The sequence below is a fragment of the Pyrus communis genome, chromosome 6 (genome assembly GCF_963583255.1).
Source record: "Pyrus communis chromosome 6, drPyrComm1.1, whole genome shotgun sequence".
Classification (NCBI taxonomy): domain Eukaryota; kingdom Viridiplantae; phylum Streptophyta; class Magnoliopsida; order Rosales; family Rosaceae; genus Pyrus; species Pyrus communis.
Window position 1 is genome coordinate 18,469,074 of NC_084808.1, and position 27,875 is coordinate 18,496,948.

A 27,875-nucleotide genomic window follows, 5' to 3' on the forward strand; every position below is an offset into this window, starting at 1 on the left:
TCTTGTCAAGAGATGTAGTCTTTGATGAATCTATGACCTGGAATTGGAAAGAAAATTCACAAAGTTCAGCTGCTGCAACCTACATTCAGGATCAACCTGAAAATGTAGTTGGTGTGAATTCATATGAGATGAGTGTGATTGAAGGAAGTTCTCTCAGTCCTAGTTCTCCTTCTCATACACAAGAACAAGAAAGTTGCACTCCTGAGTCTGCACAGATTCCAAAGACTTATGATCACTCACCTCTAAAATGGAGGAATTTGAATGATGTTCTTGCTCAATGCAACTCATGCATTCTGGAACCAGAAAGATATGCAGATGCAGCTCAAGATAAATCATGGTTAAAGGCAATGGAAGATGAATTAGCTATGATTGAGAAGAATGGCACCTGGAAGCTTGTGGATAGACCAACTGAAAAGCCTGTTATTGGAGTTAAATGGGTCTATAAAACCAAGTTGAATCTTGATGGGTCAGTTTTAAAAAACAAAGCTAGACTAGTTGCAAAGGGTTATGCTCAAAAGCCAGGTCTAGACTACAATGAAACATATGCTCCGGTGGCAAGATTGGATACTATCAGGACTCTTGTAGCTTTGGCAGCACATAAGAGCTGGAAATTATATCAACTTGATGTAAAATCAGCTTTTTTGAATGGTGTATTGGAAGAAGAGGTTTATGTAGATCAGCCTGAAGGATATGTAGTCAAGGGAAATGAAGATAAAGTCTATCGACTGCATAAAGCCTTGTACGGATTAAAGCAGGCTCCAAGGGCTTGGTATGGAGAAATCGATACATACTTCTCACAGTGTGGTTTTGAGAAAAGTTTGAGTGAACCAACACTGTACACCAAAGCCAGGTGGCAAGACATTCTGATTGTTTCTATTTACGTGGATGACATAGTTTATACTGGAAGTGATAGACTGATGCTTGATGAATTCAAAGAAGACATGAAAAGAAAATATGAAATGACAGATTTGGGTCTTTTCCATCATTTTCTTGGAATGGGTATAATTCAGACCAATTCTAGCATTTTCATTCATCAGAAAAAATATGCAAGTTCTTTACTAAGCAAGTTTGGTCTGAATGAGTGCAAATCTGTGATCACACCACTTGTGGCAACTAAGAAATTAACTAAAGATGATGGAAGTGGAGCAGTAAGTGAAGAGCTATACAGAAGCATTGTGGGGAGTCTTCTATATCTCACAGCTACTAGGCCGGACATCATGTATGCATCTAGTTTGCTTGCCAGATTTATGCATTGTCCCACTAGCAAGCATTTTGGAACTGCCAAACGTGTGCTCAGATACATCAAAGGGACTCTAGACTACGGTTTGGAGTATACAAAAGGCAAGGAAGCAATGTTGATTGGCTATTGCGACAGTGACTGGGGTGGATCACCAGATGATACCAAAAGTACATCTGGATATGCATTTTCGTTTGGAAGTGGAGTCTTTTCTTGGGTTTCAGTTAAGCAAAGTTGCGTGGCATTATCCACTGCAAAAGCAGAGTACATAAGTGCATCAAATGTCACTGCACAAGCAATCTGGCTTAGATTTGTCTTAGAAGATTTTGGGGAACTTCAAACTGAAGCAACTCCATTGCAGTGTGATAACACTTCTGCAATAGCAATCACCAAGAATTCTGTCTTTCATCAAAAGACCAAACATATAGATAGAAGGTATCACTTCATTAAAGATGCACTGCAAGAAGGAATCATTGATTTGATCTATTGTCCCACTGAAGAACAGATGGCAGATATTTTTCACAAAACCTTTGGCTAAGGATCGATTCAACTATCTCAGGAATATGCTTGGAGTAAAATCAGCTCAAGACTTAAAGGGGAGTGTTGAATTATAAGTCTATAGCTGATTAGTATTAGTGAAAATAAGATGAGTTTAATGTGTGTATTCACTTGAGCATATCTGCCAAGTGTGAAGTCAAAAGATGCAAGGCCATAAGTGCCATGTGGTGTTTGATCCATGTAATTAGGTAGATGAGTGACTAAGATGAAATATAGTGTTTTGTGTGGTCCTAAAGCTAAGGCCATCAGTTAATGTAAAGCAGAGTTAGTGCTCATTTTTCATATAGAAGAAATATTCCTCTGCAAAACTTTTGCATGAGAGAACAAGAAAGAAAACTTTCGTTTCAGCTTCTTCCATCTCTGTTTTGTTTTCTGTTCAGTTTTCTCTGTGGATAAAACCCATCAAATCAAGTAACACTTACAATTAGGCCAAACTGCTTACTTTCCAGCTTTTGCTAGTGCAGTATACTCTACTTCAGTAGTAGGCAAGCTGTAATTGACTATAAAGTAGCTCTCCAGCTGATCGGTCATCCACCATAAACGTAAAGGTAACCTGTAGAGAATCTTCTTTTGGCTGTCTTCTGCATAGTTAGCATCTACATAACCCAGCACACATGCTTCCTCTTCTTGTTTTTCAAACAAGATTCCTGGACTCTTTGTACCTTTCAAGTAACAAACCATTTAACCGCAGATCAATGCTTGTTTTCTGGATTCGCTATATACTTTAAAACAACACTTAATGCTTGAGCTAGGTCAGGTCCTGTGCAAACTATTGCATTCATGAGACATCCTACTGCGCTTACATAAGGAATTTTTCTCATCTCTTCTAATTGTTTTTCTGTAGTTGGACATTGCTGCACTCAACTGATAGTGAACTGGTAATCGAATAGGCGGGCTTCACTCTATCCATATTGAAACGCTCTATATATTATGTACATTTTTTTTCCTGTGAAAGCCATATCTTGCCAGATCCTCTTATTGGATGTTAGACTCTAATCCAAGGGCTAATAGGTCAATACAGTTAATAAGGATTGATGTGGAATGTAAGTACGATTAGGGTTTAGTTATAAGCTATAACTTGGAATCCAAGTAAAGTATATATTCCGGTTATAATTCGAGAATAAGGGTTCTTGATACTATCCTATTAGGACTGAGATTTGGTATATTGTATCCTTGTACAGTAAGGAATTCTAGTGGCATGATTATGGGAATGTGCACGAGGGTTGCAGTAGTATAATTACCAAAGGAAGGTCCTTGCATGCACCACCGAAACATATACTCAGAGAACTCCCTATAGGTTTGAGTAATACAGTTGTGGTGAGTGTGCTGAAGACCTACCTCGAGTTCCAAGGTGTTCTTGGCATGCTTGTTGCAGTTCGTGTTCTTGTTGTGCTCTCAATGATGTCTTCTCAAGGTTAGTTATATGGTGTTTTAATATTGCATGAACATATTAAATCTAACAGTTGGTATCAGAACCAATGTTTATGTGATTAAAATCCATAGGGAATTAACATACATGAAATCATGCATGCAAGTCCAAAAGCACATGGATGAACTGATATTTCTTCAATTTGATCCTGATTTTTCCGCTGCTATATTTAATCATGACTGCATGCATATGTATGTTTTAGAGATGCTATTTCTGCATATTTACGTAAACCTCGACTGTTATAAGAACTAAGTTATACATCAACTCAAAATTTAAACCAACTACTTCTTGTGTTATGCATATCTTCTCAAGGAAACCCTAGAACCGTATGAAGATGGAAAACCCTACTATGCATAACTGGTATAAGAATTAATTCTGGGCTAAATAAAACTAAAAATTGATTCCTTAAAAATCTTATTTGTCAAGCATGTCAATGACCGAAAGTTTTAGAGGTTAATAGCATGCTGAAAGTTACAACAAGATCAATGTTTTTTGAGATGTAATTGGATGAATAGAACATAATAAATTCGTTTCAGTCATTTAAGAAATGCTAAAAAATCAAGGACTAATTTATAACCTTGTATCAATAGCCATAACAATAAGGTTATATCCCCAAATAAAGGTGTGACTAATTGATATTGGTTAGGTTACTGATAACTCAGTGGAAGAACATAAGACGGATGAGCTGGGAAAGTTAATTGCCAAACAAAGGTGGATGGCTTTCATGTTATTCTATTACTTATGCAACTAATGTACTTTGCACCGATACTGATTAAACTTGAATGCCAAACAAAGGTTGAGTTGTTTCAGTTATTAAAAATATAGAGTCTTGAATGTTTATCTTGTTTTTGAAAAAATTTCAGTAATTAGCTCCCTAAATTCAATTCAAACACTCAATGGAACCAACTAAAAAAAGTGGGGGCAAGATATTGAAATAGCTCTAGGACTCATGGATTTTGATTTAGCTCTAAGAGAGAAAGAACCAACTAAGTATGCAGATGATGCACATGCAGATAAGAAGAATGAATATGAGAGATGGGTAAAGGCTAACATAATGGTGTTGTTGGTGATCAAAAGGTTGATGTTTGACCTAGTTCAAAGAGCCATCATTGAGTTAGATAATGCTAAGACATACCTTGACTCCATTAAAGTCAAGTTCAAGGAACCCGAGAAAGCTGAATCTAGTACCCTTATGAACACCGTGATAACCATTAAGTATGTTGGTGGTGATGTGAGAGAGCACATTCTCTCAATGGTTGATACATCTGCTAAACTTAATTCACTCAACATTAAGATAGATGATCTTTTCTTAGTTCATCTTGCCCTTAACTCCCTACCTCCTAAGTACTCTCAGTTGAAGAGAACATACATAACTCTGCAAGAAAAATGGGACTTAAATGAGCTAATTGCCATCTATGTGCATGAAGAGCAAAATATAAGACAAGATAAGAACAAGAAGCTAGTCAATGTAGTGCAAAGAGTTAATCCTGCAAGTTCTCTAAATGATAGAGATAATCCTCCACAGAGAAATAACAATAGGGGTGCTAGAAGGGTTAATAGGGCTATTGGAAAAAAGTGTTTCATTTGCAAGAAGGTCGGACATCAGAAGACGGAATGCACCAGGTATAAACGTTGGAAGGAAAACAAGGAGTGCAAGAAAAACAAAGGTACATTACATAGAATTTCAGTTTGTTTTCAATCAAATTTAGTTAAGATATCTTATGACACCTGGTGGCTTGAAACTGGTGCTACAATTCATGTGACAAATTCATTGCAGGTACATTAGTAAGAGGGTGCCAAACAAGGGTTAGGTGTCAGTGTTCGTGGGCAATGAAGCTAGAGTTACAGTAGAGTTCATTGGAGTAGTTAGGCTTGAATTATTTTCTGGTTTTTTTGCTAGATTTTGTAATACCCCGTATTTTAAAAAAATGGTTATATATATATATATGTGTGTGTGTGTGTGTGTGTGTGTGTGTATAATATTATTTTGTTAGGCCTTAAACTTATTCTTTTTACTTGTTGATGGAAAATCACCATTTGCTGGCTTCATTGATCTTTAATTTGAAGCACAACCAGGAACAAAGAGCTGAGAGTTTGAAGTAGGGATTATCTAACTAGAATTGGTGTGATATTTTTTAACAAATGGTGAGGTGGCAAGTTGAGTTAATGTAGCGTGATTATTCACCCTTAAACATTGGAGAGGTGTGAGTCTATATAGGGCCATAGACTAGGTACGTGTATCCATTGGCATGCAGGTGGCAATATGTTGTTGTTTTAGAGTGCTTACTCACTAGCCTAGGGGAATTTCAATTATTTGTTTATATTCTCTCTTCAATGCTTCAATCTATCATTCTAGATGCTCCAATGAGATAACCACAGATGGATTTGAAATGCAAGAATAGACGTAAATGAAGATCTTTAACATCCAGTAGCATAGCTTTTTCTATCATATTTACTTTCTATAAATGAAGGCAAAGAACGAATGGAAGGGGGAAACATCAAGACCACCACACGAGCAAGAATGATGTCTTCTTTCTCAGACCACTCCCTCCTTCACTATCCATTTCTTTCATATTATGTCAGGATTGAAGCCATTTCCATTGTATTTTGCAAATCTTTCATACATAGTGAAACACAAATATATACACACCTCTAGTGGACATAGCCGAATTGGCGAAATACTTAAATCCGATGCGTGACTCTATTATTACAAGATCTTACTCTCTTCTTCTTTACTCTCCTAGTAAAAGCTATGAAAACACATCACCAATCAATAAAAATAGTTAGTTGTGCAAGTCGAATTAACGTGACTACAAATGAATGGAAGAAAACAGCATTACAAAGCCAAGGAACCAAAAATGGATTCTTTTGGTCATCATCACGTCAAGCAAGCCATTGCTAACCCAAGTCCTCATATCTTTATCATCAACTCAACCTCACCTCTCACGCAACAACTGCCACGTTTGGCCAGTCACACTCATCAATGGCAACCATGACAAACGAGACGATGGATGACGTTGTGGCTATGCTCTCATGAGAATCACTCCATGTGCCTTATCCATTCTCGCCAACTATCACCACCCTTGGTTATGATTATTTGACAGACTGAGATGATGAAAAAGAGATGAGGTGTTTTGGGATGAGTGAAAAGGGAGAGCTGTGAGAGGAAATGAAAGAAAGGAAAAGAGTGGGAATCACCAGGTGAGTGAAGAGAGAGAGATAGAGAGAGAGAGAGTGAGTGAGTGAGGAAGAAAGGTTGGGTTGTAGCAAGTGGGAGTACCAATTCAAAAGAAAGATGGCAACGATAGTTCCTTGGGAGAAATTCTGGGAAAAATTGTATGAGAAGATTAGTGGTGGGTTGAAATAAAAATAAAAGATGAGTGGGATAGAAGAATAGAGTGGTTGGATCAACATAAAGAAAACATAAAAGGAGTCTGATGGTGTACGTACTAAAATTAGAGAAAAATGAGTGAATTTGGAAATATGAGGTTGGAGGGGGAAAATTGAGTCATGGTCTCATGCCTTGTTTCTTTTGAGACATGTATACATTTTACTCTTATGATTTTGTTCATGTTTACAGAGGCAAATTAACAACAGGTACTGGCAAGGCGAAAGTGAAAAAGACGATGGTAATTCTATAGAGTGGTAAATGATAAATATTTTAAATGATGGCATCAAATATTATTACATAGGCTACTAGTTAGTTTAATCTATGTTCATATTTATATATGGTGAGTACGTAATTATTACTCTTTTATGTGCAATACATATACATATGCATTGCAATGAAAGAAAAAGAGTTGTGTTGTGTCAAGTGCTCACTTGTGTAAAATGTTTGAGTTATGAGATTATTCAAGGGCTGAAGTTTGTCTTGAATATAAAATAATGAACCTTGTATATGTCAGGCGTCGGGGGAAGGGCTTGAGTATACAACCGGTTGGTTATAAAATAATTAAATCTTGTATATGTCAGGCGTCGTGGGAAGGGCTTGAATATACAATTGGGTGTCGGGGGAAGTGCCTGTATAATAAAGTGGAAACTAAGAATTTAATTACAAAAATTGGGTTTAAGGGATGAATGGGAGTTAACTCATATTCTAAGGTATTCGGAGCCAAGTGGTATAAGCATGGTATGGGACGTGCAGGCTTGGATGCCTTAGGTATGTGTTAGTGGGATTAGAAGGGAATGAGTACATTCATGCATCTCATTGCATACATTTTATGTATTGACAAGAGCTACTCATTTCAATTATTATTTTAGTTGGTACTTTTGTTATGAATTAATTGTGTATACTAATATTTTATTTCTGTTGCGTATTCAATAAATTATATGTGGTAAACTCAAGCTTTTATTATGTAAGATTTGTTATATGATGTATTGTGTAATTGTGCCAAATTATTTTAATTTTTCCACCATATCTTGGTTGTAGAATTTATTTCTATAGCTAAGATATGACTCATACCCTAGCTCGTGAATAATCTTTATTCGCAGGTCGGGCGTGACAGATTTAGTTGATGTTGCTTATATACCTTCTATGGGAAGGAATTTAGTTTCAGTTAGTAGGCTTGTTAAATCAAAATTCAAGTTTGGTACTAATGAAATTGGTTTTTCAATATTTCGGAGTTCTGAATTGATCGGAGACAGAAGGTTAAATGGTGACAAGTTTGAACTTAACTGCAAAATTCCAATGAATGTGGTTAACACAGTAAGGCACAAACGAACACTGACAAACGACACCTCATCCAAGTTATGGCACAAAAGATTAGGGCATATTTCTAGGGAAAGAATGCAAAAATTAACTCGAGAACAAATCCTGCCATCACCGAATTATGGTGATTTTGATATTTGTACCAAGTACCAACTGCATTAAGGGAAAAATGATAAACAAGAAAAAGAAAGGTTCAACTAGAAGTACAAGGCTGCTAGAACTAATCCACACAGGCATTTGTGGTCATTTTCCAACACAAACACACGACGATTACAAGTATTTCATCACTTTCACTGATGACTTTTCTAGGTTTGGGTATGTATACTTGTTGGGAGAGAAATCTAGTGCATTTGCTGCTTTCAAAATTTATAAATCAGAAGTAGAAAATCAATTAAACTACAAGATCAAGATAGTAAGGTCTGATAGAGGTAGAGAGTGCTATGGAAAGTTTAGTACGTCTGGCAGACAGCCTGGTCCTTTCGCATTGTTTGTGTAAGAGCATGGAATCGTTGCTCAATACATTAATCATGGGACCACTGAGCAAAATGGAATCAATGAAAGAATAAACAGGACATTAGTTGAAATGGTAAGAAGCATGATGAGTAAATCGAAGTAACCTACTTTTCTTTAGGAAAAAGCAATCAAAACTGCAAACTGCTCGATATATAGGGTCCTTAGTAAGTCTGTTCCTAATACACCTTTCGAATTGTGGACCAATAGAAAACTAGTGCTCAATCACTTGAGAATTTAGGGTTGCAAAGCAGAAGCAAGAGCATACAATCCAATAGAGAAGAAGCTAGGCCCTAGAATAATCACATGCTTCTTTGTAAGGTATGCAGAAAAAACTAAGGGTTACATGTTTTATTGTCCTAACCACACCTCAAGATTCAGTGAAACTAGGAGAGCCAAGTTCATTGAAGAAGTTAAGATGATTAATGGGAAGAAAATCTTGACTGGAATAAAAAAACCAAAGTACTGCAAGATGAAAACCTAGGTGATGTTGTTATAGATGAAGTTGTTGTGCCAATTCCAGTGCAAAATACAAATGAACAAATTAAAGAACCAATATAGACTACTAAAGAAGAATAAATGGTTGTAGAAGAACCTGTGCAGTTGAACAACACTCTAGTTATTCAAGAGGAGCACATTAAACCTATGCAAATGGAAACCAAAAGATCCACTCTTGCAAGAAAGCCTACAATTTCATATGACTTCCTTGTGTATTTGCAAGAAGCTGAGTTTAATTGCCAAGAAGAAGATCCATTAAACTTCAAGAAAGCAATTGAGATTTCAAATAATGAACACTGGCAAAAAGCTATGCAATCAAAATTGGATTTCATGGATAAAAACAAAGTGTGGGATAGTTGAGCTTCCACAAGGGTGTAAACCAATAAGATGTAAGTGGCTTTCCAAGACAAAGAGAGACTCGAAGGGTGAAATTGAAATATGCAAAGCTGGACTTGTAGCAAAATTTTATACTCAACAAAAAGGAATTAATTACAATGAAACATTTTCTCCAATCTCTACAAAAGACTTTTTAGAGTGATCATGGCACTAGTGGCTCACTTCGATTTATTTTTACATCAAATGGACGTTAAGACTGCATTCTTGAATGGAAATCTTGAAGAAGTGACCTATATGAAGCAACCAAAGGGTTTCATTCAAGAAGGGACACTACTACAAAAGTGCCTTATTATGTCGGTGACTGGTTTCAGTTTTATATAATATAATGGCGGATAAGATATTTCCGACACCCTCTTTTCAAGATGTCGAAATTACTGTCGCATATAACCGACATAAACTATTAATGTCACTTATAACCGACATGAATTTTAATCTTTTTAAATGGTGGTGTCGTTTAAAAAGAAAATCGCGTCGCATTAAGAATAGTGTCTTTTCTACGCGACACTAATAATAGTTTTTAAATATTGTAAAACCCGATGTCAGTTGTAGCCGACACTACCAATTATCTTTTAATAGTTTAAAACCCAATGTTGGCTAGTTCCCATTACTTTACGTGACTCTCTCTCTCTCTCTCTCTCTTACACACACATCAGTGCATCACATCATTTTTTTAACTTCCTTCTCTTTGGCCGGTTCCCTCACATGGATTCTTTATCTCTCTTTGACACACATGCCTCATTTCTCTCACTTTTCTTTCCTTCTTTTTATTTATTTATTTTTTTTTTAATTTTTTTAACTGGTTCTCTTTCACCCCTCTCTTTTCCATCTCCATAATGTCTCTTTTTGTACCCATCCACTCAACCTTCTTTCATCTCCCTCTCTCATTCCTATTCTCTCTCTTTTTCCTCGACTTCTCCATTTCCCATCCCTTCATCTTTTTCTCTTTTGGGCAGGATATTTCCCGCCATTTTTTAAACGAAAAAGAGGATATCAGTCTCCCTATTTCAAGAAGCTCACCTCCCTTATTCATCTCTCCCTTCTTCTAAGCACACCCTAAAACCGTAGCTCATCTCTGCACTTTTTCTCAAACCCTAACCTCCGTTTCTGCAAACCAAACCTTAATCTTCCATCATCAACCCATAAGACCTTGCAACCATGGATTTGCTGCATCACCCGAAGGGTAGTAGCACTGATCTTCATGCCGACGCACTCAGAGGTAAACTTCTCACCCTCCCTTGCCGATTCATGCACTCAAGTTCACGGATTGAAATATACCATACAAGAAAAAAAATCTTCAACTCATCATTCACTCAGGTTCGCAAATCCATAATTTTATAAAGGTATAAAACCTGAGTTTAATCTATAGAGATTAGAGCCCTAATGTTGAAGTATTAAAGTATTGGAGCATTGATCTGATGGCAAGCATGGCAGCATGGAGCTACAGAATTTGTGGTCTTTGACAAAGGCAAGCACGAGAAAGCATCATGGCAGCTGCTAGTATTATATGCAAGCATGGAGCTCTGATTAGTATTATATGTAATTGTTAGTTTTTTTATCTTCATCTTGTAGCCGGTTCTCTAATAGCTCCTATATATGTGTTATTTGTACTTCCTTATTTATATGAAATAGAATACATTTAACAAGAAATTCTACATCCAAAGACCCCACTTGAATTCTTGAATAAATTGAATCTGTGAAGTTTGCATCCCATGTACCATCTGTGTAGGAATGCATGATAATTATTTTATTTATCAAGATGTTGGGTAATGTCGGTTAGGACTGACAATAGATTGAATATTTTATTTGTTGGCTGCTAGTTGATGTCGGTACTTAATGTCGCTTGTATCCGACACAAGATTCGATGCCACTTTTAAGCGACGTTGTTGTTCTTTTTTATTTTATATTACTTTGCTTCTTGGTGGTGGATTAAGGGGGCCAAGCAACGTCAATACCCTTTTTGTGACGCTAGCATTGGTGTCGGTTCCTTTATCCGACATTGCACAATTTAATGTCGGATTTTTACTAAAAATCCGACAGTAATTGGGGTTTCTTGTCGGTTTTGCCACCACTAGCCCTTTTGTAGTAGTGGGAGAAAGAGTTCGGTCTGTAAACTTGACAAGTTCATTTATGGATCAAAGCAGGCCTCGAGATAGTGGTATTTGAAGTTTGATAAAGTTGCTTCATCACATGGTTTCAAAGAGAGCCCTAGTGATGAATGTGTTTATATCAAGAGGAATGGAAACTGCTTTATTTTTCTCATTCTTTACGTAGATGACGTATTACTAACATGCAATAATGCATCATTACTGAGTGACACCAAGAGGTTTATGTTAAAACACTTTGAGATGAAAGATATGGGAGAGGCAATTTTGTTCTTGGAATTTAGATCACAAGACTTCGAAGTAAAGGGCTACTTGGTTTATCACAGAAAGTATATATTGAAAAAGTACTTAAAAGGTTCAATATGAAAGACTCAAATGGTTGTGATGTTTCAATGACAAAGGGAGAAAAGCTTAGTAAGGATCAGTGTCCCAAGATTGAGTTTGAGAGAAAAGAAATGGCTAGCAAGCCTCATGCTTCACTAGTTGGGAGTCTTATGTATACACAAGTATGTACCAAGCCTGATATTGCATATACCATTAGCATGCTGGGAAGGTTTCAGTTTAATCATGGCAATGCGCATTGGATAGCTGCTAAGAAAGTTTTAAGATACCAACAAAAGACTAAAGAGTATTTCAAGACTCTAGCTAATAGGTTATAGTGACTCAGATTTTGCAAGCTGCCAAATTTGGCGTGACAATAAAGATGTTGTCTTTTATTCCAAGAATAATAAGAAGTCTCCTAGAACTAAGCATTTGAACACCAAGTATACTTTGCCCAAAAAGAAAGTGAAGGCTGGAGAAATCAACACTCATGCAATGCTTGCTGATCCACTCACTAAGGTATTGCCTAATGCAGTTTTTCATAAGCATGCAGTCAATATAGGAGTGATTGCAACCCTACATTTGTTGAAATAGTGGGAGTAATAATAATATGTAGTTTAATTATCCATGGTAGTTAGTATCAAGATAGTTAGTATTGAGGATTGATTTTATATTCATTAGTTACTGCACTTGGGCTGAATTGAAGGTTTAATAAAGGGATGTTATTTCAGTAATTCATTACATTGTTCTAATATAGTTTTAATTCATATTTTCTGTTGGAAATAAAGGTTGCTGAAAGGTTATAAGCAACTGATGTGTTTTTCGATGGAATTATGCAGCAACAAAAGGTTATTAGTTGCAATTGGCTATGTCATAAGGTTGCTTGACATATGAACTGAGTTTTCACATAAGGATATTTGAGCTATTCTCATAGCTTAAAAGCTTCATAGGAAGCATTAGGCAGTCAGGTTTAAGACTGATTAAGTGGACCTAAAAGTGATGGAGTCAATGCGTTTGGCTTGTGGTTTGTTATGGACTTCTGTACCAAGTCTGTGATTAATTGCTCCGTGTAAGTGAGGAGCTTATTCAGTGATTATAAGAGATCATGGACACTTTTCTTGTTCATAGTCTCCGATGGATCTGAGCAAGTAACCTTTGCTTGACAGAAGCATGCAAGAAGCTTAATAGCTTAACTGAATCCATTGGCCAATAAAGAATCATGCTTACAGATTCATTAAAATTCTATCTTGAATTAACTATTTGACCTAGTGGGAGAATGTTGGATGTTAGACTCTAATCCAATGGTTAATAGGTCAATATAGTTAATAAGGATTAATGTGAAATGTAAGTACGATTAGAGTTTAGTTATAAGCTATAATTTGGACTCCAAGTAAGGTATATATTCCAGTTATAATTGGAGAATAAGGGCTCTTGATACTATCATATTAGGACTGAGATTTGGTAGATTGTATCCTTGTACAATAAGGGATTCTAGTGGCATGATTATGGGAATGTGCACTAAGGTTGTAGTAGTATGAATACCAAGGGAAGGTCCCTACATGCACCATCAAAATACAGTCATGGTGAGTGTGCAGAAGACCTACCTCGAGTTCCAAGGTGGTTTTTGCATGAATGTATTAAGTCTAACATCTCTATCCTTTTTAATTTGCATTCCGAGGATCTTTTAAGCAGCTTCTAGATCCTTCACGTAAAATTTCTTACTCAGTTGCATCTTTAACTCTTAATTCTAGACATATCCTCGTATGCAATCAACATGTCATTTACATAAAGTAGCACTAGTATAAGTATACAATCCTCGAACACATGATAATAAACACCGTAATCATATAATCATCTTCTAAAATTAATCTTCATGTATGAGTCAAAAAATCTGTACCACTGCCTTGGAGAATGCTTTAGCCTATGAAGACTTCTTTAATCTATAAACCAGATTTTCTTTTCCTGCTTTGACAATACCTTCTGGTTGAGTCATATATTGTCTAGACAAAAACCCACCTCATATTAAACATCCAAATAAAACCCAAAATTCAAATAGTTTGCCATGTTGGCAAATACATGACCTATCCTTATAAAATATTTACAACTTATGCCACAATGACCTAAATATGTCATAAATATTATTATTACTCAACTTCAATTATGCTAGCAATGAGCAAGGGAGCTCCTGTTTTAAAACCACATATTACAAACTATTTACCTATATTTTAAAAATTCACTAATTGACCCATATTCTTTTGATACAAACTATTTACCTATATTTTAAAATTTCATTAATTTACCTACATTCTTTTGTTACAAGCTAATTTATCTGTATTTTTGTAGTACATACTAATTCACCAATCTACTTATTAATTTACCTATACAAATAACACTGTCATATAATTACTTATACTATCCAAAGTAATCATATACATTTTTTCTTTACAATATCACGCCTATGGGGTAGCTAAATTAGTTGTACAGTATTTATATTCCAAGTGGGTACTAACATATAAATAGGTAAATTATTTTCCATAAAAAAAATATATATAACAATTATTTTGTATAATTTTTTTTACACAAATTATTTGTCCACATTTCAACGTAAAACACCATAATATAATTTTTTTTTTTTTTTAATTTTTTTTTTGAAGAAAAACGATAGCATTTATTGAATAATCATGAGTCAATCAACATCAACGAGAGCCTCCAGAATCTAGAGGCTCCTCAAACCAAAAAAACTTAATTTGACCATACCATGTGCTGCAACATTAGCAATTCGGGGCACATAACAAACCTGCGAATCCACAAAGGCTCGCAAACTAGCATGGATATCATCCACCAGAAGATCCATGGAAGAAGACCCCTGGAATCGGCTCCCAACATCTTAAACCACTTGCAATTAATCACACTCCATGATAACTAGATCCAAGTTGATTTCCACAGCCCAACGAATCCCCTCGCAAACTGCCAGAAACTCCACCATGGTAGGACTCGATGCAGAGGGAATTTGGCGAACGAAATCTCTAGCATAGCTACTAGGCTTCGTCACGAAATACCCCTCCAACACCTCCCACATTAGACCCAAGAAGAAAAGAGCCATCAACGTTGATCTTCACCTACCCAGCCGGAGAGGGATTCCAATTCGACAGCACCTGAGGTGGACGGGAAGCTGGACCAAGTTTGGCTTTAAGAAACTCCGTCAGCTGCAGCTTCGAGAGGTGAAAAACTAAGTCTGGGTTCACCATTTTGCTCTCCTAAAGCAGAGTGTTCCTAGCACACTAGATACCATGCATAACCATGAACAACAAAGCTGGTTGACTAGAGGATAACTGATCCACACATAATGACAGCCAATCACACATAGAAGCATTCACCGAAAGCCTTACCCCCAGATTTAATTGAGAGGCAACATACACCGCACGAGCAAATGGATAATCATTGAAAACATGTAGCGCCGACTCCGAAGAGGAACTACAAAAAAGACATATATTGTCCACTACAACTCCCTTGATAATAAGATTTTATTTATATTATATATTGCATGCTAATAAGGTGAGTTAGTTTCATGATAAAACAATTGTTGGTAAAAAAAATTTGAGAAAAGAAAGCCTAATCAGATAATAGGTTAATTGACATTTAATTGCATTGAAAACAATAAAATGCAAAATTTAGGGAATTGTTATTGGCACTTCAAAAATCTCATTCTACACTCCAAACTTTCTATATTTGGAAAGAAAAATACACTTGTGAGGGGTGTATAATAAGATTTTTGGAGTGCTAATAACACTTCCCAAAATTTATTATTAATCCTAAGTTAAACCTAACTCACGTTACACTCTATGAGGGTATTTTAGGAACACGAGAATTATAAAAACTGACATACCAAGCTTGTTAAGGAAATTTGCTTAATTGGACTCTAGTAAATGGGGTTTTAAGTCTAAAAAAAACTAAAGAAGATGGGTTTTATGTGAGAGAAAATAAGTTTTGAGGGGAAAACTCTCATTTTCAGTATATATAACTTCATCCAAATCACTTGCTGAGCTGCTAACATAATAATAATTATAATAGAAAGAGCACATTGAGCTGCCAAATCACCAAGATTTATATATCCATGTGTAATTTGTCCGTTGGACTAGTCGTTGAAAGTCCATCAAACGATTGTGGCAGACCCCCTAAAAAATCTGTCATGCCATTCTCCCTTACAAACGCACGCAACCTGATGCAAAAAAAAAAAAAAAAAAAAAAAAAAAAAAACTGATTAACGTAAGCGTTAAGGATTAATTTGAGCTTGGGGCTAGAATTAACGTGACTCCTGCCCAGGCAAAGAAATAGGTGGAGGTAAAACCTAATTACTTTAGTCTAAAGAAGGGTTTTCAATTGCACTGGACAAATGAATAGTTTTTGGATCCCAATTTCACACTATTTACGGACATGCCATTGCTCTCAGGATTTTGCCTGGGTTGTTTTTTTTTTTTTTTTTTTTTCTCAGGTTTAGTTGTATGGGCTTTTGCGTCTTTGGGCTGTCACTGGGTTGGTGGGTTTTGTTTGTGGTTGGGTTTTTCGGATGGATGGCCGACACGGGCAGGCCTAGCCTGCAACGATGCCAGGGAGAAGAGAGGGGGGTGTCGTGTGATGCGAGAGAGAAGAGAGAGAGGAGGAGTCGTTCGATGGCAGAAAGAAGAGAGAGGGGTCGTGCGATGCCAGAGAGAAGAGAGAGGAGGACTCCTGGAAGGAAAAATTTGAGGAGAGAGGAAGGGGTAGGATGAGCAAAGCAAATAGGTAGGCCTGCCCGGAATTTGGGTTTTGTTTTTTCTTGGTGAGATCTGCTTAGAGAAGCGGTGAGGCATAAAGGGATGCCTAAACCGAGGGTTGGTTTCAGAGATCTAGTTCCAGCTGGAAGCTATCTCTGCAAGCATTGATGAGGATTTCTCCCAGTTGGCAGCTTCAATTCCTTTCAAAGCTAAGTGTCCATTTTGAACTAAATTTTCCCTTATTTCACTGTTTCTGGTTTGAACCTGCTTAGAAACCTGTTTTTTTTTCCTGCTTTGTTTTCTGTTTGGTTCTGGTTCGGTTATTCAACTTTTAGTTGGAAGTGCAAGATTTGTTTTTAAATTATTAAATTGGGACAGAAAAATAGATATTTTGTGCTGCTTTCTTCACTGTCTGATAATACCACTTCCTCTTCATTTCTCTTTTTCTTCCTGTTGCATTGGTCTTTCAGTGTTATAGTTTCTCTACAGAAATCAAACTGTATGCAATTTGCTCCTTTTTGTTCATTACCCTAATATTTGTTGTTGTGCTGACCCTATGAATTAAATAGTCAGTTTTTTTATCCCTCTAAAATACATTATGCATCTGGTTTTTGTTCATTCACATATGATGCACTGTGAATCATTTCCTGACAAATATGTTGAGATATGTTATTTTTTGTAGCAAATTATGGTTGCTGTTGTTAGAAATAGATTTAATTTTTCTGTTTGGTTTGATTATAGCTTATGTCTTTTAACAAGCACGCTTTTAAAATTGTTGTCAAGTGTTTCTCATCGTAAACATGATCAACAACTTTGGCTTTCTTTGCGTTTTGCGTGATAAAAACAACAAATATATTGATCTTCAAAACCAGGGTTTAGGGTTGACTGTCATTCGATGTATAGAATTTCACCCCTTTTATTTGTTTTTTTAATATTTCAATCCTCTTTCAGAATACTAATCCAAATTTATTAACCAGGTGATTTTTCACTCAATCCCGAAGTTCGTATTTCTCAGATTGGTGTTGTGTGCAGATTACTGATGGTCAGCTTGCTAAAGCATTGTATTTAGGTGAAGGTATTTGACCTCCTAATCAGTATTCAAACTTAACTTTTTGTCATATGTTTTCAGCAGATATTGTAGTTAATCAATTCATCCCTGACGTGTTGAACTTAAGTGAAAATTTTAAATTCAAGTTTGAAAATCTTCTTTTTGGTGAAGCTATTTGTACAAGTAAAGAGACTAGGAATGGCAACAGACAAGGTAGGTTGGGTATTCGCATCCGGCCTCAGCCTCTAAACAGGGCACTGACAACTTTTAATTGTTTAAGTTTTCCCTCTTAGATAGTTGCATATGTTTGTTAATCTGTTAATCTGCTTCTTACACATGTTGTTTCCTAATGGTGTAGGTGGGTTGCCAGATGCATGTGCATATTACTCGAATAGACGAAGCTAAGAATGACTTCGTATTGAGTGAGAAGGAAGCTTGGGTCAGTTGGATTTCGACATTTAATTTATTCATGTTTTTTGTTGCTTGCTATGTTCTCTCATTGTTTGTTCTGAGATTCTGTGATCTTAATTTTCATAAGAACTGACATTGGTTTGCCATATAATGTTTCAGGAATTGTTATACCTTTAAGGAGGGAACACTTTAAGAAGGAACTGTCAAGAAAATCTTTCCATATGGAGCCCAAGTGAGGATATGAGAAACTAACAGGAGGTATACTGACTTTCAAACTTACGTGTGTAATTACCTTCATAATTGTGGTTACAAGTTGAGCCTTTTCTTTGTTTTGTTTTTTGGTTGAAGCTTTCCACGCCTTTTTTGTATTCTTTTTCCTGTTTGTTGACAAATAAGATCATGTTTATTTTTCTTCTAATTTTTGAGTGTGTATATATACATATATATATATATATACATATATATATATATATATTTCTCTCCACCTGCCAGTATCATTCTGGCAGTTTCCTCCTGTCTGATAACTCTGTTTTTATTTTTTTCCTGTTTGTGGTTTTTAGTCTTTGTCATTTAATTGGTGTAGCTTTGCTAGCATCTCTGTTCCGGTAGTGTGTGATTAGTGCTAATGGAATTTCAGCATTGTTTCTGAGCTATTATTTTCGTCATTGTTTTGTGAGTTAGTGCTAATGGATTTGTTGTGTTTGCGGTTTTCAGAAACTTGGATCGTTGGATGGAGCACTTGGCCCTTTGGCTTTTGAGGTATATTTGTTTACGGTGGTTTCATGACTGTTGTTACATTTTTTTTTTGCTCACGTCGGGACTGGATTTGGCTATGTAATTGTGGCATCCTTTGACTATGTATGACCACGATAACAGTGAAATGTATAATTGCTATGTCTTAAGTTGGTGTAATGTTAATGGTTTGCAGATGCTTAGGAGACCATCTATTGCCAACAATAAAATTGCCATCGATGAAATTGGGGAAGAAATTTCGAGAAATAATGTTAATGGTTTGTAGAATTATTATTAACAAGCTTTTGCTGCTCCCATTGTTTGTTAATTTTTATTAACAAGTTTTAAGGCATAGACCCATTGGTTATTGATGGTTATTGGCGCAAGGCCATTATTGTTTCACCGTTGGTGAGATTGTGTTGTTTCTTGAGATTTTTTAGGTAAGGTTCATGCTGTGTGCATTTTTTTTTTTTTTTTAATTTTTTGTGTTTCTTGCAATCATAAAGTGGGTTGAGCTTGGTTCATCAAAAAATAAAAAACAACAAATTTATTGACTTTTGGACATGTTTCGCTTAAAAACAGCAAGTTGTGATGTGTTTGTCGTTGTAAACATGATCGGGAACTTTGGCTTTCGATGTGTTTCGCATGATAAAAACGGAAAATATCTTGAGCTTGAAAATAAGGGTTTAGGTTTCACTGTCTTTCCATGTATAGAATTTTACCCCTATTTTTGGTTTCTTTATGATTTCAATTATCTTTCAATAACCTAATCCCTAAACTTATTAAATTCATTGACCAGGTGATTTTGGATTCAATCCCGAAGTTCCTATTTCTCGGATTGGTGTTGTGTGCTCCTTTCTGGTGGTCAGATTGGTAAATCATTGCATTTTACTAAAAGTATTTGACCTGCCTATGCGCCTTTCGTCTCTAAAATGTTTGAATATAGTCGTCTTGGGAGTCTTAGGGGAGTCTTAGTGTGATCGTTCTTCTATTTCTTAGATTCAAACTGTTTTTAATTTCTCATTTAATTGGTGTAGCTTTGCTCATTTAATTAGAATTTAATCAGATTTGGTCCTCAAATTTCTCTGAATTGCTAAAGGATTTATTTTCTTTGGAATTTTCAAAAACTCGGGTCGTGGGAGGAAGAAGCTGGTTCATAACTATTTGGTGTTTGGAGTCCAGTGGATTGGTATCCATATCTTATAAATATGTTGGCCAAGACATATGTTAGCTTTCATTTTGCTTTTGCTTTCATTTTGTTTTTTCATTTTCGTTTCTTATATCTTGCTTTTGCTTTTGATGCATAGTTTGAAAGCTTCTGGATCATAATATGAATTCCGGTGTGTGTGCAGTGTGTGCAGTGTTTGTGCATTTCAAATTCTCAAGCGTGATGATATTGACTAAACATGTAGATTTTACACTGCTTTTGTGCCATGCAGTACCGACATTCTATGTGGCCTCTTAGCTAATGATACAATCACATTATATGAACTTTAATTAGTTTTCATGCCACAGTTTCAATTTCTTTGCTTTGTTTGGAAATTTGTGCGTTTATCTTCGGAGCACTTAGTCGATTTAGCTTGCAGTTTAACTATTGAGGATTCTTAATGTATTTTGGTTTTACCTGGATTCCATTTCTGTGATTGCCACCCTTAGTCGATGGTATTATCTTTACAATGGATTTAAATTGGGGATTTGGAGAATCTAATAACAAAACTGAATTATATGTTCCATGCTTTTCATTTTCATTTTGGGTTAAAAAGTTGGAGTTGTGGATCAGGATTTTTCTTTATTGAACTATAAGTTTGTGCTTAGGAGACTATCTGAAACTGCATAAATTTGTTTGCATAGGAACTTTGTTTTTTCTTTTCGTTGTAATCTGTTTTGTTAAAGGTGATGATAAAGATTTATCAATATTGTTTGTTTAGAGTTAGGTGGAAATTGGAAGGGAGTAAATTGTGATCGTTTATCCAGCATTTGATAAAATTGGGGAAATAATGTTAATGGTTTGCAGATGCTTAGGAGATTGTATGGGGCTGCTTAAATTTTATATATTCAATTGCATAGAGGCGACCTGACATACACAACCATGGTCAGATTGCCACCCTTAGTTTGTGGTATTATCTTTACAACACGTTCAAATTGAGGATTTAGAAAATCTAATAATAAAACAGAAATACATGTTCCATGCTTTTTGTTTTCATTTTGGGTTAAAAGGTTGGAGCTTTGGATGGGATTTACTTTATTACCCTATAATTTTGTGCTCTGGACACCATCTTGGGAGTCTTAACATGATTGTTCTTCTATTTCATAGATTCAAAATGTGTATAGTATCTCATTTAATTGGTGTACCTTTACTCATTTAACTCAAATTTAATAAGATTTGGTCCTCCAATTTAATAATGCATTCATTCTTCAATGTGTGAGTGTATGTGTATGCAGTGTATGTGAGTGCATGCAGTGTGTGCAGTGTGTCACTTGGGCCATTGGCTTTTTGAGGTATGTTCATTTATAGAGATTTTGTAACTATATTGTTGAATTTTTAATGTATGCTTGGATTTTAAAGGAGCACCGTATTTATGGGTTGTTGTACGATTCTAGGGAGATAAGGAGAGGGGATTGAGAGGTCATGCTAAGGAGAGTATATTACTTGCCACTGAGGAATATACTTCATATAATAGCAATGTGATGATGTGTGGCATGCTTTAACTAAGGGATATTTTTGTGTAGTAAGAAAGCCATATAGAGTCACATTTTTGTTTTTGTTTGTTTTTGTTTTTTTTTTTTTTTTTTTTTTTGGATTTGGTAACTGAAATTTTATGTGTGAACTACATGTTTCTTCAGGAAACATAACTTTTTTGGAAACCATCTATTTCTAATCAAAGACATTCAGTTTCTTCCTGCTCATTGTACAATGTGTTTATATGCCAGCTCACTTGAATGTATATAAAAAAAAATTGCTTATCTTATCAATCTCATTCACTCATGTATCCCTCTGTTTGTTCATAATTGTGTTGAATTTATTCAACTTAAATGTGTTTCATTCATCCGATTACACCTGAACAACAGGTTCCCGCAGCAACTCGCGAGCATATTTTCTCGTTGGATCTAGACTAACTATGGCAAAAAATCATGGGTGAAGCTTACTATTACACAAAGTTCTAAAAGGTGTTAGGCGCTAATCAGGAGATGAGTAAGGGCTTAGTGACTAGTTGTCTAACCAGGGTCTAGGAGGGAGTTTAGGAGGATTTTAGGTTTTAAATTTATTATAGAACATTAAATAAATGTCTACTTATAAATAATTGTATTCAAATACATAAATTGCAAAATCAAATGATATATAATTAAAAAGTACTAGAACGTATTGAAAGTGTTAAAAATAAGTATATAATTAGTGTTCATCTAGGTATCCATCTAGTCTCTCATAATTTATTGAAAAAATAAAATACAAAATGGAAGTTATTTATTTTCTGCCCAAATGAAAGTCGCGACATAGGCGAGCGCCTAGGTGGGCGCCTAGACAAGTCTAGACATCATTTCTTTTTCTTTTCTTTTTTTTTAACGCATAGGGATTAATCGTAGTGCTGACAAGTCCCATCTCTCTCTTTCCTTCATTCCAAATTTCCAACAAAAATAAAAATGATAAATAAAATGGGAGGTGGTATTGGAGAAATGTTTTTAGGGTTATCGAAGATACAAGTTATGTGTTTTATTATTTTACGTTAATGTACAATAAGAGTGGACTACAAGGTCGATATGCACAATTTTTAGGATATATTAAGTAAAATATAAATTCACGTGTCACAGTTGGAGTGAAATTGTGTTAAGTACACCAAAAACTTGCTACTTTTATTCATGATGTAAAATGGTTATTTTCCACTTTTTCCTTATATTCGAAATATTAATTTCCACACGTCCTACTTTATTTTCAGACACTTTTTTAATTTTCTAATACCTGCTTGCTTTTCTTCAAATCAAAACTCACCTAATAAAATAAAGATATGTTAAGACGACCAAATTTTTGAACAAAATTTATAAATTAAATGATGTGTCACCAATAAGAACAAAAGACGTTAAGCGATACTTAGTTAATAATCTAATTATCTATAACCACATTATTTGATTTACAATTTTAATTTTCTTACCATTATCCATAAAATAAAGATGAGAGCTGACATAAAAAATAATAAATAAAAATGAACTCAAAAAGCCAAAAAGGGTAAGAAGGTGATAAATTATCTAACATAATTCTCTCCGGATCTTTTTGGTGAGGATCGTGAGAATTCGTGAATCGTATACATTCATCGTACATCGTACGATCAGTTTTTTTCAAGTATTGTTTATGTTTAATTTTAAATAAAATTATTTAAAATTATTTTTTACCGTACAATATACGATGAACAAATGTTATTTACATATCTTTAGAATCCTTATCAAGAGGATCAGATGAAGATCCGGATTTGTAAATTAAAAAGAAGCACAAAAAACCCTTTTACCAATAAAAGTACAGAAAATCTGTTCCCGGACTCGGATTCTAGCAAAATCTTCATATGATTCTGCCACGTGTTCACTCCAATAAAGTATGACACACCGCGGCTCCTCCGACAACCTCTCAGACTCAGCTTCTGTCGTTCTGGAAGACGCTGACTTGATTTCCGCGATCACGAAGAAGAAGAAGCATAAGCAGCAGCAGCAGCAGCAGCAGCAGCGATGCATCCGATAAATGCGATCATGATGACTCGGATGCTGACTCGCAACTCGGGCCTCGAATCGGGGATGGGCGCCATCCCATTCGGATCCGCCTGGTGGTTCATTTACGCCGGCCTCTCCTGTTTCTTCGTCATCTTCGCCGGTATAATGTCCGGCCTAACCCTAGGCCTCATGTCCCTCGGCCTCGTCGAGCTCGAGATTCTGCAGCGCAGCGGCTCCCCCACCGAGAAGAAACAAGCAGGTTCGTTCGCCTCCATGTCGGTTCTCGCCGATTCCTGAATTTCTGTTTCGTCTCGCTCGTAGTTGGCCGAATTTTTCTGAAATTTTTGTGTTTTTTGCTTTCAGCTGTTATATTGCCGGTGGTTCAGAAGCAGCATCAGCTGCTCGTCACTTTGCTACTGTGTAATGCGGCTGCTATGGAGGTGAGTGGCACTCCAATTTTAAGAATTGCAGCGGTTTTCGTTGTCAATGCGTTTTCTTTCAGATCGGATTGGTTTTGCGAAAATTAAATTGAATCTGGTATAAGAATATCGATGTTATTCAATGCCGAATGTGTATCCAATTGAAAGTTCTCATTTAGCATTTAAAGTTTGAACATTCAATGTCAGCTATTAACTTTCATGTTTACAATCTGCAGGCCCTTCCGATATATTTGGATAAACTTTTCAATCAGTATGTTGCTATAATTCTCTCTGTGACTTTTGTCCTGTTTTTCGGAGAGGTTTGTTGTATCCTAATTTTCCACTGATTTAGCTCCTTGGTTTTGACATTTACACTGGGCATGATTAGCTTGAATTCGAATTGATTTGCTTGTTTATTATGATCTTACAGGTTATTCCACAAGCAATATGTACTAGATACGGACTCGCTGTAGGTTCAAACTTTGTGTGGCTTGTGAGGATTTTAATGGTGGTTTGCTATCCAATTGCTTATCCAATTGGCAAGGTAAAGTCTGTGGCTAGAAATTGAAAGTTCTTTTTAATATCATTTCTGCACCTTGTCATGTACTAGCAAATTATCGGTGATGCGCTTTGATTTGGCATCTACTTGTTGACACTAAGAAACTTACGTATTCCAGATCTTGGACTGTGTTCTTGGGCATAATGAAGCATTATTTAGGCGAGCTCAGTTAAAAGCCCTTGTCAACATCCACAGCCAGGAGGTAAAGTGAATAATTCAGAATCAATATGTAACTTGGGTAAAACTATTTGATTGTGCAAGGAAACTAAAACAGTAATATATGGTAATATTATTCTTGATTTGCTCTTTTAAAAAGTTGCCTTCTGTTAATCCCACGTATAGGAGGGCAAGGGAGGTGAGCTTACACACGATGAGACAACGATAATTAGTGGAGCACTTGATTTAACTGAAAAGGTACACTTCGTAGTGAAACTGCCTTTCTTTTGGATGCTCAACTGTTGTGGTTTCCTTGTTATTGTGATTTCTAGAATATTACCCCTTCAATGTATACAAAATGAATAGGATTTGCCACTGAGATGTTTATTATTATCTGTACTTGCTTATTTATTTTCTAATTTAAGCTGACAATGTTAAGTTTACCCTTAATTTGAGTAGAACAATTAGCAACTAGTAGAATCTTAATCATGTAGATAAAACTCATGATATTGGACTGTGAATGGTCTTCAGCAGAAAATTTTTAGGAGCTTGCTTTGTATGTTGTTTTTCTATTTCATTCTTGCTCTTAATTGATACAAATCTTGAAAGATATCATGCAATGAGAAATCAAATTCAACCTTTTTATTTTTATTTTGTTCTCATTTATCAACAGACGGCTGAGGAGGCTATGACTCCTATTGAATCAACGTTTTCCTTAGATGTCAATTCAAAATTGGACTGGTAAGCTTCGGTCCTTAAAAATTCATGTTTCGCCTTCTCAATTAACTGTCCCTTTGGTGCTTGTAAGAATCACATGTATGTTATGCTGCCAACATCCTTTGTCAGGAACAATTAAAATCATCATAACGAAGGAGTGTGCTAAATGAATAGAATTAGAAGCCAACCTTCCAACTAAGAACTTTTCATGATGTTCTATTAACTTTCAGAAAGATAACCGGTCATTGTTCTCTTTCTACTATCTTGTTATTTTGTAAATTTATTTGCTGCAAAAATTGTAGATTGTAAGTGTCTAGTGTATCTAATTATATTTTCATTCTTCCCGCTCAGGGAAGCAATGGGGAAAGTTCTTGCTCGGGGACATAGTCGAGTTCCTGTCTATTCTGGGAACCCAAAGAATATTATTGGACTTCTGCTGGTGGGTTTTAGAACTTAAATCTTTGGAGTTTCATATTATGCATCCGTTCTGGCTTTCAGACTCACCACATCTGTAATTGGTAGTTCTCATGTTTTTATTTTAACCACCTCCCCCCCCATCTTGACGTTCATTTGGGGATTAGGTGAAAAGTCTTCTCACTGTACGACCTGAAACAGAGACCCCAGTTAGTGCTGTTTCCATCCGTAGAATTCCACGGTGTGCTTCAACTTCCTTAAATATGCTATTATTTATTCTTCAATTCCAGTACTGAGTATGGTATATTCGGTTTTCATGTGTGGGTCATATTCCCAGAGTTCCTGCAGATATGCCACTGTATGATATTCTGAATGAGTTTCAAAAGGGCAGCAGTCATATGGCTGCTGTGGTGAAGCCTAAAACGAAAAGTAAGGCTCCTCTACCAACCATTGACGGCAAGAAAGATGAAGGGAACGGAGACACTGGCACAGACTTCCAACTGACTACTCCTTTGCTATCCAAGCAGGATGGAAAGCCAGACAGTGTTGTTGTTGATATACCCAGGCTACCAAGGCCCCATAGTCATAGACACAAGGAAACTTTTTCATCCCATAGTGATGGAGCAACAAATGGATTGCCCCAGGTATCAGAGGATATTGAGGAGGGTGAAGTCATTGGGATTATCACTCTGGAAGATGTATTTGAAGAACTCCTGCAGGTAATGTACACGCAATTGATATTCTTGTGCTTTCAGTTAATGAAAATTGTTCATTTGGCAGCAGACTTGATACTGTAGTGATAATTTTCTTGAAAAATGCAGGAGGAGATTGTGGATGAAACAGATGAATATGTTGATGTACATAAAAGGTATCATAGAGTAACAAAAGCAAATAGATGGTTGACATTATTTACAAAAGTGATTATTTGAAAGTGGATTGATCTTCTTGTTTGCAGAATACGTGTCGCTGCAGCTGTGGCTGCTTCATCAGTGGCACGGGCTCCATCACTTCGGAGGTTAAATGTGAACAAGGGACCTGCCACTGGACAAAATGTATTTCCCCTTTTCAATCTGTTATTTTCAAAGGGTTCTGGGAAGAGGGGGGGGAGGTGGGGGGGCGGGAATTGTGCAAACAAATTGCTAGAACTTTAGAATTCTTTCTTTGATAACATGATAGTAGTGCTGCAATTAATTCCACAAGGAAGTATTGGGAGCAAAAAACTTACGTATATGATATATTAGTAGCCGCCTCATTTATGTCTGGGGATATAACACTAAAAAGCTTCCTGTTTTTAATTTCACTTGGTGGCTGGCTTGTATCCTCGTTGGAATGTTTGCTTGTTATGGATTGCTAACTTTGGTGATTGTTTCAAACAACAGGGCTTGGGAGGTTGATTTACCTCTTAACATTCAGTCTTTTTTTAATGTTCAATTTATGTCTAGTGGTCGAAGCTGACTAATGTATTCTCGTTCTTATTGTGATGATGCCCTAGGTAGGCCAAAAAGTAAGCAAGGACTAACCCTGAAGAAGTCTGCCGATGGTCGGTCCTCGGCAACGTTGCAAGGGACTTCTGGTAAACCACTTGTTGAAAATAAGAGATGATTCATCTAGTTCATTTGTCATTTCCTGATCCGGTTGCTCCTCAGGGAAGTGGCTTTGACTTGCATCTACAAAAGTTATCTATTTGTTTTTCATTTTGTTCTCCATTAGATTGGATAGGAGGATATGATTATAAGTTTAGTACCATGTTAATTATTTAAACTCGTTTTTCAGTTCATGTTATATCGATAGGTTCGAGCTGTCTCTTTGGCTGGCGCTACCTTTTGTTTCGTAAACGACGGTATATGGAAAATAGTCAATAACAAGTGATGTTTTCCGAGTGTTAATTATACAAGGTTTTGTACGCACGATTCTTTCTACTTTGCTAGTTTACAGAAATATTCAAATCTGTACAATAAGAAGTGAATGAGTGAAAGACAGTTTGTTCGATTCTCGACTTTCAGTTTCTATTGTGTTCTAGTTTGAGTTTAAACGAAGAGATTATTTGAAAACCAAGAGCGAACATGCATGCTAGCCGAGGATTCATTCAATATTTTATCACACAAGCGATATTGATGGAAAGCGGAATCGAACAAGAGACTTCAAGCGTAGTAATAAATTCTCGTTGCCCTCGTGAATTTACATTGTTATAATGTTACAACTTGCATGGTCCGC

The 27,875-nt window shown here is 36.0% G+C and overlaps 2 protein-coding genes across 3 annotated transcripts; both read left to right on the forward strand.

The window, feature by feature from the left end:
• Window positions 1–4,173: 4,173 nt before the first annotated feature.
• On the forward strand, window positions 4,174–8,428 carry LOC137736157 (uncharacterized). The gene is made up of 4 exons (XM_068475482.1): window positions 4,174–5,001; window positions 6,805–6,869; window positions 7,848–7,970; window positions 8,242–8,428. The coding sequence occupies exons 1-4, from the start codon at window positions 4,174–4,176 to the stop codon at window positions 8,426–8,428; spliced, it is 1,203 nt and encodes a 400-aa protein (XP_068331583.1).
• A 14,774-nt stretch (window positions 8,429–23,202) lies between these two features.
• LOC137736822 (DUF21 domain-containing protein At4g14240-like) lies at window positions 23,203–27,654 on the forward strand. 2 transcript variants are annotated; one of them, XM_068476099.1, is made up of 13 exons: window positions 23,203–23,655; window positions 23,760–23,836; window positions 24,052–24,135; window positions 24,246–24,359; window positions 24,493–24,576; window positions 24,717–24,788; window positions 25,204–25,271; window positions 25,599–25,686; window positions 25,829–25,902; window positions 25,999–26,380; window positions 26,483–26,529; window positions 26,617–26,713; window positions 27,158–27,654. In XM_068476099.1, the coding sequence occupies exons 1-13, from the start codon at window positions 23,415–23,417 to the stop codon at window positions 27,167–27,169; spliced, it is 1,440 nt and encodes a 479-aa protein (XP_068332200.1). In that variant the 5' UTR covers window positions 23,203–23,414; the 3' UTR covers window positions 27,170–27,654. The 2 variants fall into 2 exon arrangements, with proteins under 2 accessions (XP_068332200.1, XP_068332199.1); XM_068476098.1 differs by having other exon boundaries at window positions 23,204–23,655; window positions 27,154–27,654.
• Window positions 27,655–27,875: the final 221 nt, after the last annotated feature.

Bases quoted from the DNA above. Each gene is read 5' to 3' on its own strand.
- LOC137736157 (XM_068475482.1), top strand. From the start codon at position 4,174: ATGGATTTTGATTTAGCTCTAAGAGAGAAAGAACCAACTAAGTATGCA. The intron at 6,870-7,847 runs GTAAATGATAAA...AATATTTCGGAG, and splicing joins GATGGTAATTCTATAGAGTG to TTCTGAATTGATCGGAGACA. The intron at 7,971-8,241 runs GTTATGGCACAA...TGACTTTTCTAG, and splicing joins ACAAACGACACCTCATCCAA to GTTTGGGTATGTATACTTGT.
- LOC137736822 (XM_068476098.1), top strand. From the start codon at position 23,415: ATGCATCCGATAAATGCGATCATGATGACTCGGATGCTGACTCGCAAC. The intron at 23,656-23,759 runs GTTCGTTCGCCT...TTTTGCTTTCAG, and splicing joins CACCGAGAAGAAACAAGCAG to CTGTTATATTGCCGGTGGTT. The intron at 26,530-26,616 runs GTATCATAGAGT...TCTTGTTTGCAG, and splicing joins TATGTTGATGTACATAAAAG to AATACGTGTCGCTGCAGCTG.